At 38.9% G+C, this 16,753-nt stretch overlaps 1 protein-coding gene across 1 annotated transcript; it reads left to right on the top strand.

The window, feature by feature from the left end:
• Positions 1 to 3,503: 3,503 nt before the first annotated feature.
• LOC306735323 (WD repeat-containing protein 76-like) lies at positions 3,504 to 15,119 on the top strand (the record flags this gene model as incomplete). The annotated part of the gene is made up of 23 exons (XM_079216785.1): positions 3,504 to 3,562; positions 3,692 to 3,762; positions 3,855 to 3,959; positions 4,540 to 4,626; positions 4,834 to 4,889; positions 4,988 to 5,069; positions 5,154 to 5,222; positions 5,433 to 5,539; positions 6,255 to 6,383; positions 6,479 to 6,548; positions 8,046 to 8,141; positions 8,388 to 8,480; positions 11,881 to 11,939; positions 12,355 to 12,472; positions 12,598 to 12,693; positions 12,923 to 12,963; positions 13,125 to 13,278; positions 13,670 to 13,828; positions 13,980 to 14,095; positions 14,239 to 14,337; positions 14,445 to 14,597; positions 14,692 to 14,745; positions 14,864 to 15,119. Coding segments are annotated over exons 1-23 (2,271 nt in total). The 5' UTR covers positions 3,504 to 3,561.
• Between the last annotated feature and the right edge of the window lie 1,634 nt (positions 15,120 to 16,753).

Genomic DNA, 16,753 nt, shown 5'->3' with positions numbered 1-16,753 from the left:
AACATATATAACATCTCAAATGAAATAATATGTGGTAAAGAGTAATCGCAAAATGAATGAACTGAGATCAAGTTAATATATGTAAAAATAAATATCAAGAGATGTAAACAGATGTTTAAAATAGTAAATTAAGGTCTATAAAGGTAAAGTGGTCCCTGATAATCCTGTTGGCCTTCTTCCTGCACTGCTGGGTGTAGAGGTTTACGGCTGGCAGCTCCGTCCTGGTGATGTGCTGAGCAGTTTTCACCTCCCTCTGTAATGCCTTGCTGTAGAGGGCGGTGCGACTGCCATACCAGGCGGGGATGCAGCCAGTCAGCCAGTGTAGAGTGTACAAGAACAATATATCATAATGTACATACACTATTATTTGTATTGGACACAGTAGGCCGTGCCCTTCTAGTATGTGCTCCCCAATGGACTCGTTAGTGTATAATCGTTATTAGAGACTGAGTAGAAGCCCAGAGAGGTTTTATTTATATAGTTACAGAGTATTTATATGTTATTTCTCGTCTTGAATACCATTTTATGATACATTTATTTTTAACCGCAGAGCAAACAGGTGAGAGAGTATGATAAGCTATTTAGTCATATCCTATTGGGAATGTGCAGTCTGTAAAAAGGCTCTCATTCATGAGAAATGGTGGTCACATTTGACACATGATGATCAACGCCCACTTTTTTTGCTTTGATGTAAAAGTCGAAGAAAGAACTGCACACAAGTGCAACTGTCTCTAAACATGTCCCCAGACACACATTCTGCCTGATTACAACATCTATTACTTCAGCCTATTTGTCCGCAAGTGTACAGTAGATCTTAAATTTAAAAGTAATACAAATATCTGTTATTCCACTGGCTGCATGTACTTCAAAGTTGTGTAATCTTTCAGATGTCAGCTCTGGTTGATTTGGATACAGAGCGAGAATGGCACACTCAAAAACGGGATTTGACTTTAAAAAAAATACTATTTTGACACTTTTGAAAACTTTTCTTCTGAGAGAAATAAAGGGAGTGAAAAGTGGGACTGCTGTGGTGGCTTAAGTTGAATCATGTGCTCTGATGTTTTATGTAGCCGCTGAATGACAAAGATTAGGGATCTGGAAGTGCTGGGAGACGAACTGAAACAAGAATACCTGCTGATTTCTTCTTGAGCTGGGACACTGATTTCTGTTTGGAGAGATGGGTTTTTATGCTTTGCTTATTATCACCTTATTCCCCTGGTGGGCAACATGATGTATATACAGCATAAGCACCGGGCAGTGTATGTAGCAGACGTAACCAATATTGAGCCACTTCAGGAAGGTAAATTTCAAGCTTCACTTAAACAGCAAGAGCATAGTTTTTATGGTTAATCCTCTTTGGCCAGTGCATTATGGTTTTGCCTTAATCATGAAATGGATTATATACAAAAGTATGTAAACTATTTTGTTCTACAATTTGCCAATGAAGCAGAAATATTGCTGTGTACAATATTGTGTATAGGCAGTCTGATGCATTTCCTAATGTGTAATGTGTTAAAAACATATCCCTCGAAATGTGTTATCCTTATGATCGTTCAACTCTGTAATACCTTTTCTGTGTATGATACTTTGAAGCAAATGTTGAAAACAACTTATAAGTGTAACACATTCTGTATCCTGTCTACTCCAATGTGTTAGCAGGAACTATACAGTAGTAATATTGTGCTTATTCTCGGAATATTTATAGGTATTTTTTACAGGCTTTGTATAGAAAAACACCTATAGCTTAAGTGGCAGGCATGTACCACTTTCACGTGTTCAAATCAAGTCTATATCTAGAACAGTATGTGTACTGTATTTAATCCCCACCCTTGCACATGAATCTTTACCCTCTAACAGGCACATCACATGTTTGCAGTGAGCAATACCCAGTGGTATGAGAATTATCTTTCAGTCTATTTCAACAGCTTGAGTAGTATTTCCAGTTTTGTATAAAAGTGTATTCTTTCCTGATTACCTCTTGTTAATAAATCTATTCTTTCTCAGGGGGAGAAGTGTCTTCAAGACTGCCACATTTGTTCACGCTGCATGTAAACTGAGCTGGCTGCATGAGCACCAGATACTTTACTGGGGGCGATACAGAGGGGGGGGGGGGGGGGGGGGCAAGGAAAGGGGTGTTACCTTAAAAAGCAGCTGACTCATGTGATGCTCTCTCAGGCACAGCTTGTTGGAGTCAACAGGGGAAAGTAATGGCGCTCTGTGTTTTGTGGTTCGTCGCCACCGTTTTTAGTTTAGTTAATTTAACACCGATCATTTTACCCGAAGGTAAGTCAGAACTCACGGAGTTTAACGGTTGTTTGATTTTTGTTTATTTCAGTTTGTTGCAAAGTCGCTGTCGCTTACAGTAAACTAATATCTTGTTGAAACTAATTTGATGGCAGACAACTAAACAAGTGTGAACAGCCAGAATAGTAATGACTAGGGAACACAAATATATAGTTTTTCTGTCAGGAACAATGGTGGAGTAAGTATTCAGCAGCTCCTTTACTTTAATAAACATGACCCTTTGAGAACACTTGACTTTACTCTATTGATGGTTATTGTTTTTTATATATAAATATGTATATAATATATATGTAATCACAAACACCTATTTATTTATTTTTACTTGTAAATAACAGTCCTGTTATGTACAAGTAAAAATACATTTTTTACTTGTACTTTTACTCTATTTGTCCAGTTTTGTTGTTCTTCCTGTTATGCTATTTTATTTATATAAAAACATCAAGATAGATGCATAGCAACTGGTGTCACATTCCTTGTATGGCCACACGTACTTTCCAAATAAATCTCATTCTGATTCAATTCTGCTATGTAACAACATCCATTAGTCTATTATTAGATTATCATCAGGCTATTGATGCATTGATGTGTACGTATTATTTTACTTTTGTACGTTTATGTGAAGCTAATTTCAACTATTTAATGTAGCCTACTGTTTGTGCCGTGCATTATATTATATTAATTAGATTATCAAATGTATTGCAAATGTCCATATGCATTCTTAATCTGTAAAGTAGCTGTAGTTGCCAGATAAATCCTATGAAGTATAAATAATTTGTAATAAATGACAGATTCCTCCTGAAAAGTAGTTTAGTTGGCCTACTAATACCATAACGTAAAGCAATACAACCTAAAATGTGTGAGTGAAAATACTTCATTGCCCTCACTAATGACTTCAGGACTAAACTTGAACGTATAAAGTTATTAAAATTAGGTTGTTTTATTAACAGAAGGCTTCATTTTGTGTCCTATCAGAGGAATATCAATTCAAACAGTGGCTGTCACAGGTATGTAGCCTACATAATAACAATGTTACTGAAATGTATACTTCACAGTCTTATGAATCATTTGATTTTGATTGCTTCAGTAATAATGTTTTAACAAACTGAATTATTTATTTTCTATATGCTGTTACACTTCTCCTTTTAACTGCAGTACAACAACATTTATGACACCGAGGAGTATTACCACCGGCTTCGCATATTCACTGAGAATAAGAGGGGAATTGATCACCATAATGCTGAGAATCACTCGTTCACAAGTACAGTAGAGCTCCTCACCCTGTCTCATAATGTGGAATATATATATTATTACTGTTACTTACTGTTTACTGTATTACTGTTATGAAAGACATACATATCCTCACAATGTTTTTCATTTTCAAATCTAGTGGGCTTGAATCAGTTCTCAGACATGACATTTGAGGAATTCAGGAAATCATTTCTTTTGACACAGCCTCAGGTATGACACATTTTACAACACACTATATGCGGTTGGTGCTTTTAAACAACAACTTTTTTGGATGACAATCTTTTGGTTCTGGTCTTCTGTAGAACTGCTCAGCTACTAAAGGAGGTCATGTCAGAGGGGCGGGTCCTTATCCCGAGTCCGTAGACTGGAGGATGAAAGGCAACGTTGTGACTCCCGTGAAGAATCAGGTACCCTGATATGATGCTGAACCGCCAAAACAATAACACCACTGTCTAGAGGCAGAATCAGGATGACCGGAATTCGGACATGGACATTAATCCAAGCATTTGCATTAACTTCCCTGCTAATTTAGAGTGGAACATGAAACTGCAGCACATCCCTGAAGGCTTGTTCCTCATTTCACAGTGTTTTTGTCAAGCAATCACAATCAGTAGCCATCATAATTAGAGGAACACCCATTATTTCATCTTTAAACTACTTTGATTTAAATGTGAGCACTGAAAAAGAAAAAGAAACACGTTTCATTTACAAGCACAGTGGTTACATTAATCCAACATAAGTAGTTACACTATTTATGTATGTGGCTTGACTAATTTGTGGTGAAATGAGCATGATAAAGTGACAAAGACCGCAGACTTTACAAAGCTCCACCAGAGACACAGAACACAATATTCTTTTTTCACAAGCAATTGACCTTTATGCAAAAAAAAAAGTGAAAATCCTCTTTAACAAAGGTAAATTAACCTCATAAACATCTGTCTTTAACAAAGGTAAATTGTTTGAGTTGTTATGTGTTTGCGTCTTCAGGGTCACTGTGGAAGCTGTTGGACCTTCTCTACTACTGGCTGTTTGGAGTCAGTGAATGCTATCGCTACCGGGAAGTTAATATCTTTGGTGGGTTTTTTATTATTCAGGACTGTCAAATAGATTTCACATGAGGCACTTTCCCACAAGGATAATTTAGCCGATGTACTCACAGAAGAAATCTCAGTTTCACAGTTTGACCTGTGGTTTGTCCTCTTTGGTGATTAGAGTATGTAGTAGTAGTACAGAAGTATTGCTTTTGTATAAAAGCATAACACAGTTTGCTTTCTTTACCAGTCTGAGCAGCAGCTAATAGACTGTGACAAAGACTTCAACAATCACGGATGCATGGGGTAAGTACATGTTGACAGAATGTGTTAGTTTTTAAACAACATTATATGTTGTAGTAATCAGAAGAATAACCAACTAAACACTAGCTGGTTTGTTTCAGTGGCCTCCCCAGCCAGGCATTTGAGTACATCAAATACAACAACGGCCTTATGACAGAGGAGGACTATCCCTACAAAGGACATGTATGAGTTTTCTGGAGTAATGTATCATTGTTTTTTTATGTAAAATAATTTTACAATGTAAAAAGTTTCTGTTTCTTTTTTTAGGATGACACTTGCCATTTTGAGCCTGCCTTTGCAGCTGCTTTTGTCCTGGACGTTGTCAACATAACAAGTGTGAGTGTATACATGTTGAGTTGCATTGTGCAAGACGTTGTACAAGTGTCCTTTAAGAAATTACTGCTTGGTCACAAAGTCATATAAGATGAAGAGGAAGATAGGAGGAAGAGATAAAAGCAACTATTTTGGGAGACAAATAGACAACATTGTTTTTTTTTTTATAATTATGTGACTTTGTGCCATTTCTGTATGTTTGTCCATCCACAGTATGATGAAAAGGCCATGGTTGATGCTGTGGCCCGGCTTAACCCGGTGTCCTTTGGCTTTGAAGTCACGGCTGAATTCATGCACTACAAAGAAGGTGTTTACACTAGGTGAGCTAAGGACTTCAATAAGTCAACAACTATTTACTGTTCAGAAATAACGTGTGGTTAGGAATATTCAAAGGCCTGTGCGTGGCCATGTTGTTTCTGTCCCTGTTGCACTATGGAAATATGTATAATACAATAAAGGGATTTCTCTCTACTAATCCACCAGCACATAAGTTAATTAATCATGAAAGAGGATTATGGAATTAACAAGGCAACCAGTGAAATCTACAAAACCATAGTTGATGGCTATTGGCATGATGTGACAAAATCTGCTTGTGCCTACATAAGAGCGTAACATATATTTCAAACTTTTGTTGGATTTAGTGATGTTTTACCACTTTGCCTGCCTGTTTGCTTCAACATTGTAGTGACCAGAGTACTTTCATCACATAGCATACTGCCTGCAGGCTTGCAATATGTCCGTCCCTAATAGGGAGCTATTCATAAGCTGACCGCTGTGAAGATCTGATGGCTCATTTGTTACGGTGCCTACAGTTATGACTGCTTGTGATTGACTTCCCTCAACTTTCTGTCCTCTCTATCATAACAGTGCTAATATTAGCCTGTGTTTTTGTGTTTCGTGGCCCTGTCTTGAACAGGCATACAAATATCTACAGAAACAGCAAAAACACATCTTTGCATAGGCAGGATGCAGCCCACTCGCCCTACAAAAGACATGTACTCCATTGATCTGAAAGCATCAGTGTTGTCTGTTTAGCACCCAGTGCAAGAACACAACAGACATGGTGAATCATGCGGTCCTGGCGGTGGGTTACGGTGCTGAAGAGAGCGGGACGCCGCATTGGATTGTGAAGAACTCCTGGAGCACCGACTGGGGAATGGACGGGTAAATATAGTCTTTGTCTGTCTGTGTCTGTTTCAGTCTAATGACCTGCTACAGCTTCCAGTGGTCACAAGCACCTTTCTTTTCGATTCCAACAGATATTTCTTGATCGAGCGAGGAAACAACATGTGCGGACTGGCTGCATGCGCTTCCTACCCTCTACCTTTAGTTTGAGGATTAAAATGTATCCCAGAGACAACATACATGGAGGGAACCTAATGAAAAGTCAGTGCTTTCATGCTCCCTGAAGGGTTTTATGGAGAAGTTTGATTTCTCAACATTATGTAAATGTCATCAACAATCATAATGGTAAACACACTGTAAATTTCCCTGTGTGGTGCATTCACTTCTCCTTGTTTGGTTGGAAGTTTTCATCTATTATCTTTGTTTATTGTGTTTCCTAATGGGTTGTTAATGACTACACAAATAAAATGTATTTAATCGTATACAGTTTGCCTGTACTGACACTTTTACCATGCAGTACTTTCTTTTTAAGGATCAGCAGTGGGAAAAATACCAGGAGAAGCAGCCACTTTATGAACATTTCATATAATCAGTTATGTGACATGCATGGTGTTACGCTGAGCAATAGACATCTCTGTAGATCAAGGATATATGTTATGGCAGATCTTCCATGGCCATTGACTTTATTTTTTAGTGAAAGGCCGCTTTATGGCTCCGTAAAGACAACATCACGCGTGTAAAACTCTCTGAACGTATTCAAAGACAAGGACAGGCTGCTTCCTTGACCTCCACAGTTATCATCTTCTCTGACCCGATTAATAAACTTTAGAGATGGCCATGCACAAAAGGCACATTAAGGAGTCAGCTCAGATGTGAAGCAGTTGTTTGTTTCCATTTCCACATGTCTTGTAAATAAACAAATATGCTTTTGGGTCTTTCATCGTATTATTGCCTTTCATCATATTATTGCCTTTATTACTAATTACATCTTTCCCTGTGTGCGCAGGTGTTTTTGTCAACTGAGGACTACTTTCTATTTGAACTTGAAGTAGTTACGTTACTTTTGGGGCTGCTTTCGTGCATTAAAAAACAGAACTATCAATATTAACGACGTTGTCACGTTCCAGCCTGCTTTTGCCAACATCTGCCAAAAGGTAGAGACATTTATCTCTGGCTTTGTGGAAGTTGAAGCCGAAAGCCAGGGAGGAGATGTCGATCAAAGTATAAGGCAATTCATTGGCTGTTGGTCGAAGGACCAATGAGCTGCTGACATTCAGTTTCACAACACCGGGGGGCGGGGCCTTTTAAATAACATTTCCAGCGTGTGGCGCGAAGCGTTACAATTATCAGATACCAGCCGTGTAATTAAGTGTGTTTTTGTCATCTTGTTGCAGTTCTCTTGAATACATAGTTAACATGTACTACTAATAAGTGCACTAATATGGAGACTAGACGAACAAAACACGACGCTGTGGTGGAGTTACAGTCGTCGGTGAGTTAAATTACCGGTATTTTAACATATTTAATGTTATATGGGTTTTTAGCCTGTTTTTACTCGTCACGCTAAGTGTGTTGTGAGTTTCGAGAACACGTGTTCTTCTGTGGCAAAGTTGAATTGTGCTTTCCCCCCGGTCAATGTGAGTTATCTAATTACTTGTTATAAGGCACACCTTGTAGAAAATGACCCTTGTGACTCTCAAGGGACCAGTACGACGGTCTTTACGAAACGCTCCGGCACCCAAACGCTTCCAGTACTCACCGGAAAGATCCGGCGTTAAAAAACCCAACCAGAAAAAGGTAGGACACTTCAGAAATGCATTAAAATATTTATATTATATTCCATGTTTTCTATTTTGTTGAAAGAGGAAAAGAACAACGTACATTGGAAAAAAAGAGAAAGGATGTTGGAATTCGTGATGAGGAGGGTTCATCTTTAAGTATGAACAGCCCTGCACACACGTGCGTGTGAGATTCTCACCTCCTTCATGGCTGGTCATTGCATGTTTCTCCACACTGTCCGAGCTGTGTCTTTGTTTAACACAGGGTGGAAATGTTGGACTGTCGTCCTATGAACTGGAGCGTCTGGAAAACATCAGACAGAATCAAGCTTTTCTGTCATCTATCAACTTACTCCAGGTTGGTAAACGGATGGAGTTACAGTGCTCATTTATTGTCATTGTAGAACAGGGTGGTGCAAATAACTGCAGTTTGTAAACCCATTTTGTTGCATAAGAAAAAACAAAACCATATTTGTGTCAGTACAGCAGCTGATACGTCTGTATCTCTTGCCAGAAGGCAGCAGGGTGAACAGGCTGTGGCTGGGCCGGATATTGTCTTTTATTATCCTTTGAGCTCTTTGCAGAGACATCTTCTCACGATTATCACTGATGCTCGTTAGATGGTACCATTGATGTGCGGTTTTAATCACCCTAAGCAGACTGGGATGCTTTCTATCCTGACAGCCCCATGGGTTGACCATTCTCTACTTAATTTAGGGACACTAAGCTTTAGGGCTGGACAATATTTACTGACATTGTCAACTCTCGCAACCTTTTCTATTAACTTTTAAATAAATATACAGGTAAAAGCCAGTGAATTAGAATATTTTGAAAAACTTGATTTATTTCAGTAATTGCATTCAAAAGGTGTAACTTGTACATTATATTTATTCATTGCACACAGACTGATGCATTCAAATGTTTATTTCATTTAATTTTGATGATTTGAAGTGGCAACAAATGAAAATCCAAAATTCCGTGTGTCACAAAATTAGAATATTACTTAAGGCTGATACAAAAAAGGGATTTTTAGAAATGTTGGCCAACTGAAAAGTATGAAAATGAAAAATATGAGCATGTACAATACTCAATACTTGGTTGGAGCTCCTTTTGCCTCAATTACTGCGTTAATGCGGCGTGGCATGGAGTCCATGAGTTTCTGGCACTGCTCAGGTGTTATGAGAGCCCAGGTTGCTCTGATAGTGGCCTTCAACTCTTCTGCGTTTTTGGGTCTGGCATTCTGCATCTTCCTTTTCACAATACCCCACAGATTTTCTATGGGGCTAAGGTCAGGGGAGTTGGCTCCTGTCCTCCTCCAGACTCTGGGAGGCACAGGATCCACGTTGCCTGAAGTCTAGTGTAAAGTTTCCACCATCAGTGACGGTTTGGGGTGCCATGTCATCTGCTGGTGTCGGTCCACTCTGTTTCCTGAGATCCAGGGTCAACGCAGCCGTATACCAGCAAGTTTTAGAGCACTTCATGCTTCCTGCTGCTGACCTGCTCTATGGAGATGGAGATTTCAAGTTCCAACAGGACTTGGCGCCTGCACACAGCGCAAAATCTACCCGTGCCTGGTTTACGGACCATGGTATTTCTGTTCTAAATTGGCCAGCCAACTCCCCTGACCTTAGCCCCATAGAAAATCTGTGGGGTATTGTGAAAAGGAAGATGCAGAATGCCAGACCCAAAAACGCAGAAGAGTTGAAGGCCACTATCAGAGCAACCTGGACTCTCATAACACCTGAGCAGTGCCAGAAACTCATGGACTCCATGCCACGCCGCATTAACGCAGTAATTGAGGCAAAAGGAGCTCCAACCAAGTATTGAGTATTGTACATGCTCATATTTTTCATTTTCATACTTTTCAGTTGGCCAACATTTCTAAAAATCCCTTTTTTGTATCAGCCTTAAGTAATATTCTAATTTTGTGACACACGGAATTTTGGATTTTCATTTGTTGCCACTTCAAATCATCAAAATTAAATGAAATAAACATTTGAATGCATCAGTCTGTGTGCAATGAATAAATATAATGTACAAGTTACACCTTTTGAATGCAATTACTGAAATAAATCAAGTTTTTCAAAATATTCTAATTCACTGGCTTTTACGTGTATGTATGTATGTGTGTGTATATGTATGTATGTATGTATGTATGTATATATATATATATATATATATATATATATATATATATATATATATATATATATATATATATATATATATATATATATGAGAGTCTTAATATCATTGAAATAAACTAAGAATGGCTATAACAACCAGTAACATCTAGAAAGACAATCAACCAGAAGAGTATTTAACTGGTCTCGAACCTAATCTAAACAAATATACAAACATTTCACACCATTACTAAAAGTTATGCTTTTTAAAAGGGGCCTTGGATCGACACAGTATAAATAGTAGAATACTGTAAATAGGATGTTCTTTTATTTTCTCATCAAAGTGGAGTCAGTACTACACCCACTCAACAAAATACAAATGCACTCATTTCACCACGGCCATCTGGTTAGGGCAGGGGTCAGCAACCTTTTCTATCCAGAGAGCCATTTTGCCCTTTTTTTTCACCAAAAAAAAGTGTCTGGAGCCGCAAAAGCTATTTGATATCAAAGCTTATGAAGTTGTGTATATATAGTTGTATTATATGTACAACAAACTATAGTTTGTTGTATTTATGAAATTATAGAACAAGAATAAAGACAATTGTTGACATTGTATTGCTATTTTACCTGTTTATAACTATCAAACTCTTATGAAGAGGAGAAAAAAAATAGTCATGTGTCGGCTACATTAAGGTCCATTAAATACACAACTAAGCAGACCTTGAATCCTATTTATATATGTGGCTCATGTGGTAGAGTGTTCATCCTGTAACCACAAGGTAGCAGGTTTGATACCCGTCATCCTCACGTGAGGTTTACATTTTAAAACACATCTTTTGCTACGTTTACACTGAGCCTCCACACTACGGACTTTTAGAGCACCGCAAACAGAGGAGGACGGATCCGTTTTTACTAGCAGACGCCTCACTGTCTCATGAGCTGACGCAGAACCAGCAGCAGGAGTGGAGTTTGGAGACTTGATCCACTTCCTGAAAGTATATTTACTTTGCTCAGTTTGCTGCATCAGTTGATAAATCGCTCTTCTGCAGCTTGATACTTTTCATCAGATGCTGTGTGCTTGTTCTGGAACAGTCTTTCAACATTAATTGTTTTATTGTTTGCTAACTCCTCGCCACATATCAAGCATACAGGTCAGCAGCATCGTTGGCAGTGAAAGCTAATTAATACGTCCACGCAGAATTAAACTACCTTTCTCTGTTGATAGTTTAGCGAGGGCGGAGCTCTGTGAATCACGAGTAGCACCTGCAGGGGAAGCTGCTTGACAGCGACGTGACAGGATGTGACGCAAGAAATATTTAAACATTTATTTTTATTTTCAGTGACCCAATATCACCTCAAACGCCAAGATAAGAGGAATTCCCTTTGAAAGATATTCCACTGGGCAAAAAAAAGAAGAATAAAATAAAAACATTTTTTTTTTTTTTTGTCAAAGCCTCAGGGAGCCGCAACAGTCAGGCTAAAGAGCCGCATGCGGCTCCGGAGCCGCAGGTTGCCGACCCCTGGGTTAGGGTCAGAGTGACTGACGTAGTCAGTCCAAGAGGACCCTATTGTTATGATTTGTCTTACTTTCTTTGAACAGGTAAGATGAGTATTCATTGTTTTTCTTCTCAAAAGGCAACTGAGGAGTTGAAGCAGTTGACACGGCCAAAGCCATCGCAGAGGGGTCTCATGAGGTATGGTCGGGGGGAAAAGTGTGAATATTGAACTCTAGTAATTGACATCTGGTGTGTACATCATACTGGTAATTATTTTAAATGTGTTTGGGAGTATACTGTTTTCAAGTTGGGTTTAAACAAGTGTAGGAAATGTGTAGCAAGTATAAGTAATGTAATGCCTTTTAGTTGACTGGTTAAAAGAAACTTGAAAGTCAGTTTATTATATCCCGTCACATCTTTTCTTTTTTTTCTTCTTCTATTTCATACCACTGACAATTGATTACATAGGTTTATTTTACTGTTGGTCAGACAAAGAAGTTGCCTGTAGACCTACTTTATAGACTGTACCTTTTTTGTATTTAAGTATAAGCTTTCAGAAGTCCAACAAGCCAGTGTCTTCATGTAACTTCAACGCTCTTTTCTGTGGTGGCAGGCCAAAGGGCGCTGTAAGAGAAGTGCTGCCAGCTCGCAAATCCCGTCGTCTCCAAAATATAGAGCCAGAGCCGTTAACACTTTATCCTGAACCCTGGGCGACGTTGATCATGCAAAAGGTAGCTACATATAAATAGTCATATATATCTTGACACTACGGTGAATTTAGTTTTCTTGCTGCTCTTTTTACATTCTTTATTTTCAGTTTTTGTAACTCACTTGAGTAATTTGACTTGCTTTGAAGAAACCCAAGAAACCTCCTGGTCCTCTGCCCATGGTCACAGTCAATATGGAAGAGGGAAGCAAGCTGCCGTCACAACTTCTGGAGCTCTGGTCCGAGGTTGGACTCACCTTTCTTGGCTTTTACAATGTTTTGTGTTTGCATTACTTTGTATTAATTTTGTTCTTACCCAAACTGTAAATTAATGTTTAGCTGTTGACTGTTGTGCCACAAGAACACAATAACGTTTAAAGCCGAAACTATTTTGGAGATAAATACTGTTAAGATATGTGTCTTACATCTTTGCAAGGTGATAATTGTTTGCTTATGCTCCTGAATCAATTCATAGGGTTCAACAGAAGAAAGAAAAATGAGGCTTGATCTGAAAGAGTAAGATTTTAAGACTATTTTAGCCTACCACTTAGTGACTTATCCGTCTCTTAGGTCATGTTAGTCTCCCTTTGGCCAATTGCATTCATAGTCAAAATTCTTGCAAACAGTTGAAAATGTTCTCCAGGTGAACTCAAATCTTCACTGCTGTCTTTATGCAGGTACCGCTCAGTCCTTAAGAGCATGAGGATGACTGAGGGCAGATTGGCCAAAGGGGTGATGGAGCGCATCTTCTCTGCTGCCTTCCACCCCTGTACCAGCAGCCTGTTGCTGGCCACAGGAGACAGACTGGGCAAAGTTGGACTCTGGAAGTTTGTGCGTTTTTCTTCTTTTCACTGATGTTAATATTATTATAAATTGGTATGTGACCACTGGAGGGCACTGTGGGCTCAAACTAGCTAAAAACGGGACTTGATGTATTAGATCGATCAAAATCCTAGTTATTCAATTAGAAAACAGCAGATGTACCTGAAAATGCCTTTTGTTTTATTTGCACATTTTTGAAAGGACAGTTGGCATTATCTCACCTATTGTAAATGTGAGGCTAATATTCAGAAAGTGTTTTAAAACGGGATTCATGGAAGCAAAACATTAAGTTGACACATAAGTGCCCTTTTAAAGGCACATCTCTTTCATATCATATGAAATCTACAAAAAGAAAACAGTGTTTTTTTTCTTTTCTTCTTTCATTTGCATTTCCCCTCAGGGTGGGGACTGGGGTGACAATAGTGTGCTACTCTTCGAGCCCCACACTTGTCCAGTAAGCTGCATGGCATTCTCCAGGGCTCATCCCACCCAGCTGCTGAGCCTCAGCTATGACGGATCTTTACGCTGTATGGATGTAGAGAAGGCCGTCTTTCATGATGTGAGATGGCTTTTGTTTCACAAAATGTACTTAAAAAAAATCCTATTGTGAAGGTTCTAAGCTTAACTGCCTACATGCAAACGTTCTAAGAGCTTAACATATTGCTACCACCTCAATCAGTTCATACCAATTTGTTTGTGCATTGTTGTAGGTGTATGGCGCTGCCGAAGGCCTGAACACATTCGATTTCATGTCCCATGACTGTTTCACACTAGTAGTTGGGAACTGGTTTGGAGAAGTTGCCATTGTCGATAGGCGGACCCCAGGGTAATGAATAACAGTTGAGAATGAGTCGTTTTTAGTCTCTCTCCACTGTTGTAGAATAACAGTAGGGGTGAATAGTTTGAACTTGGTTGTCAAATAAGGGTCTTTTCATAAACATGGTCCTCTGGTATTTGATTTCTTTTAAGAAACACCCACGAGTCCCTCCACTCATTGGACCCCAAGACTCTGCGATGTGTTAGCGTCCACCCTTCACAGAAGCAGTACTTTGCTGTTGCAGAAAGCAAGTATGTCTGATTAGTGATGTAATATACTTTTGCAGAAAGATAATTTGATCCATATTTCTGTCTTTTTTTTTTATCAAACTAAAGAAATGTTTTGATCTTGTCTGCAGGGTCGTAAATATTTACGACAGCAGATATCTGACAAATACTAAAAGCCAGGCAGTCTCCGTGCTGCATGAACACTCTTCAAGCATATCAGGCGCTTATTTCTCCCCTCACACAGGCAACAGAGTTCTCACCACCTGCACGGATAACTACATAAGGTGAAGCTGACTCAGCACTTAGGATAATTGTGTGTTACTCTTTGTTGTTGATTTTTCAATTCCAGCTAAATTGTATCCTGAACTCGTTTGACAGGATATATGACACATCTGCAATGACTACGGAATCTCCCTTGCTGACGTCAATCAGGTAAATCCTGTTATTTATGCACCGATTTTGTGCTATCTTGTTATGTATTTCTGTTTTAGGTTGTGAGTAGGTTCAGCTCACAAAAGTCTCAAACAGTCTTATCAATCTTCAATTTCAGACACAACTTGTGCACAGTCCGATGTCTGACCAAACTACCAGCGATGTGGGATCCCAAACAGGAAGATTGCTTTGTGGTGGGCAGCATGTGTTGTCTCGGGAAGGTGGGGGTGATCCACGAAAGCGGCCAGATCCAGCACTCCTTCATCGATGCCAAGCACCGTCACACAATGCTGTCGGCCACTGCTTTCCACCCAACAAGGAATGCCTTCCTGGGTGGCAATGCGTCAGGGCGCCTGCAAGTCTTCTCTGACTGAGACGAAGACCAACATATCTGTCCAAGCCTTTTAGTTGCCTTTTGTTAAGGTGGGAAGAACAAGTTAGGAAATGTTGTTTACTGTCAAGTATGTATAATTTGCACAGTGTAGATGGTTATCTCAGCACTAGTCCAGAGCACTTTCTAAAACTTGTATTGATTGATCCCTGTTTTCGTATTCTTTTTGATTTTTTGTGACTACTGAAGCAAACGGAATAAAAATTGAATTTGTGACTTGTGAGTGCTAATTTGGCAGGGGTAGTACCGTTTTTAGCGTAGGATGGCAGCATTATGCAAAAGGGAGCGTTTGCCATCATTGACTACAGTCTCTAGTTTTCAAGCAGGGACATGCTGAAAAACCTCAAACGGTGCCGATTTGGGTTGACTGTTTCCTCTGTGAATTCATGATTGGACTTGTAGACGCACTAGCTGCCAGATGTCAAGAATAGATTATATTTATTCATAAATAAATTACACAAGTCTTAGGTCAGTGATTGGAAATAAGCAGTCTTGTTTGGAGGTAATAAATGCAGAACACATGCTTACAGAGACATTTCCATGTGCAGGCCATGGTACAGGAAAGAAGCTGACAGTAAGACCACATCAGGGGCCTCGTTCCTGTTTACATGATTCAGCAAAACCAACACCCCGAGTTGCCTGTCGAGGGAACTGTCACCCCTGTCATTACAAGTGATTTGAAACAGATTTTAACGATACAAACAAAACGACATTGCAAGAGGAGATGTTCAGGTTGAATATGCTACTTCTGCTGTTCTAAATTGGCTAAAAATACAAACCGCTCCACTTCCATTAAAACATGTTCAGAGTCGAGTGAAAATGGGTCTACTGATGAGTGTTCAGTTCAATTACAAGTACTTGCACAAGAAAACTTTCATTTACTCTGTTTCTATAAAATTAGTCAAAGAAGAGCAGTCTAGCTTGGGCAACAATATAACAGGACTTGCATGACAATGTTACCACTGTGTTGGCTCAGGATCAATGGGCACCATTCCTTTCACACATGCATCTACAGGTTGTTTCACCTGAAGGGACATTTTGAATGTTTAGCAGACATACAAACATTCCTTTGCTGTTTATGGTTATTATAATCATAACTTGTTATTTATTGCTCAAATTATGTTAAGTTTGTCATACACATGAACATAAAATGAGATTTTAATCACATATTTTCCTGGCCTTTCACCGAACAGTCAATCAGAAACCAGTGAGCATTGTCTGAATGAAAGCAAATGCATAAGTAATTTATCAAGTCTGAAAACCAACCACATAATGTTTTAAATATATTGGTCAATATGTCTGTCTTAGTCATCCAACTCACATCATTATTAATTCTTGTTATTTTACTATTTCTGAATCCTAAAATGGCATTACTGTACAAAAATCCAATCAACATTCAAAGATCAGGTATTTAATACTTCAGGGATAAACTTAAGTACTGTTTAGTGTTAACTTCCAACCTATGGATTTTTTTTGGAAAGATGTGAATATTAATATGGTAACTTTCCAAACTGACTATAGAAGCCTATACATCCACTTTATTTGAGGTATATTGATATATACCTGTCTATCATTACCACTGACAAACAGCATACCTACATATATCCCAATCTAACA

This window comes from Taurulus bubalis (genome assembly GCF_910589615.1).
Source record: "Taurulus bubalis genome assembly, chromosome: 4".
In the NCBI taxonomy this organism is placed as follows: Eukaryota; Metazoa; Chordata; class Actinopteri; order Perciformes; family Cottidae; genus Taurulus; species Taurulus bubalis.
The sequence above is the reverse complement of the archived record's forward strand: the minus strand, read 5'-3'. Positions and strand labels throughout refer to the sequence as shown.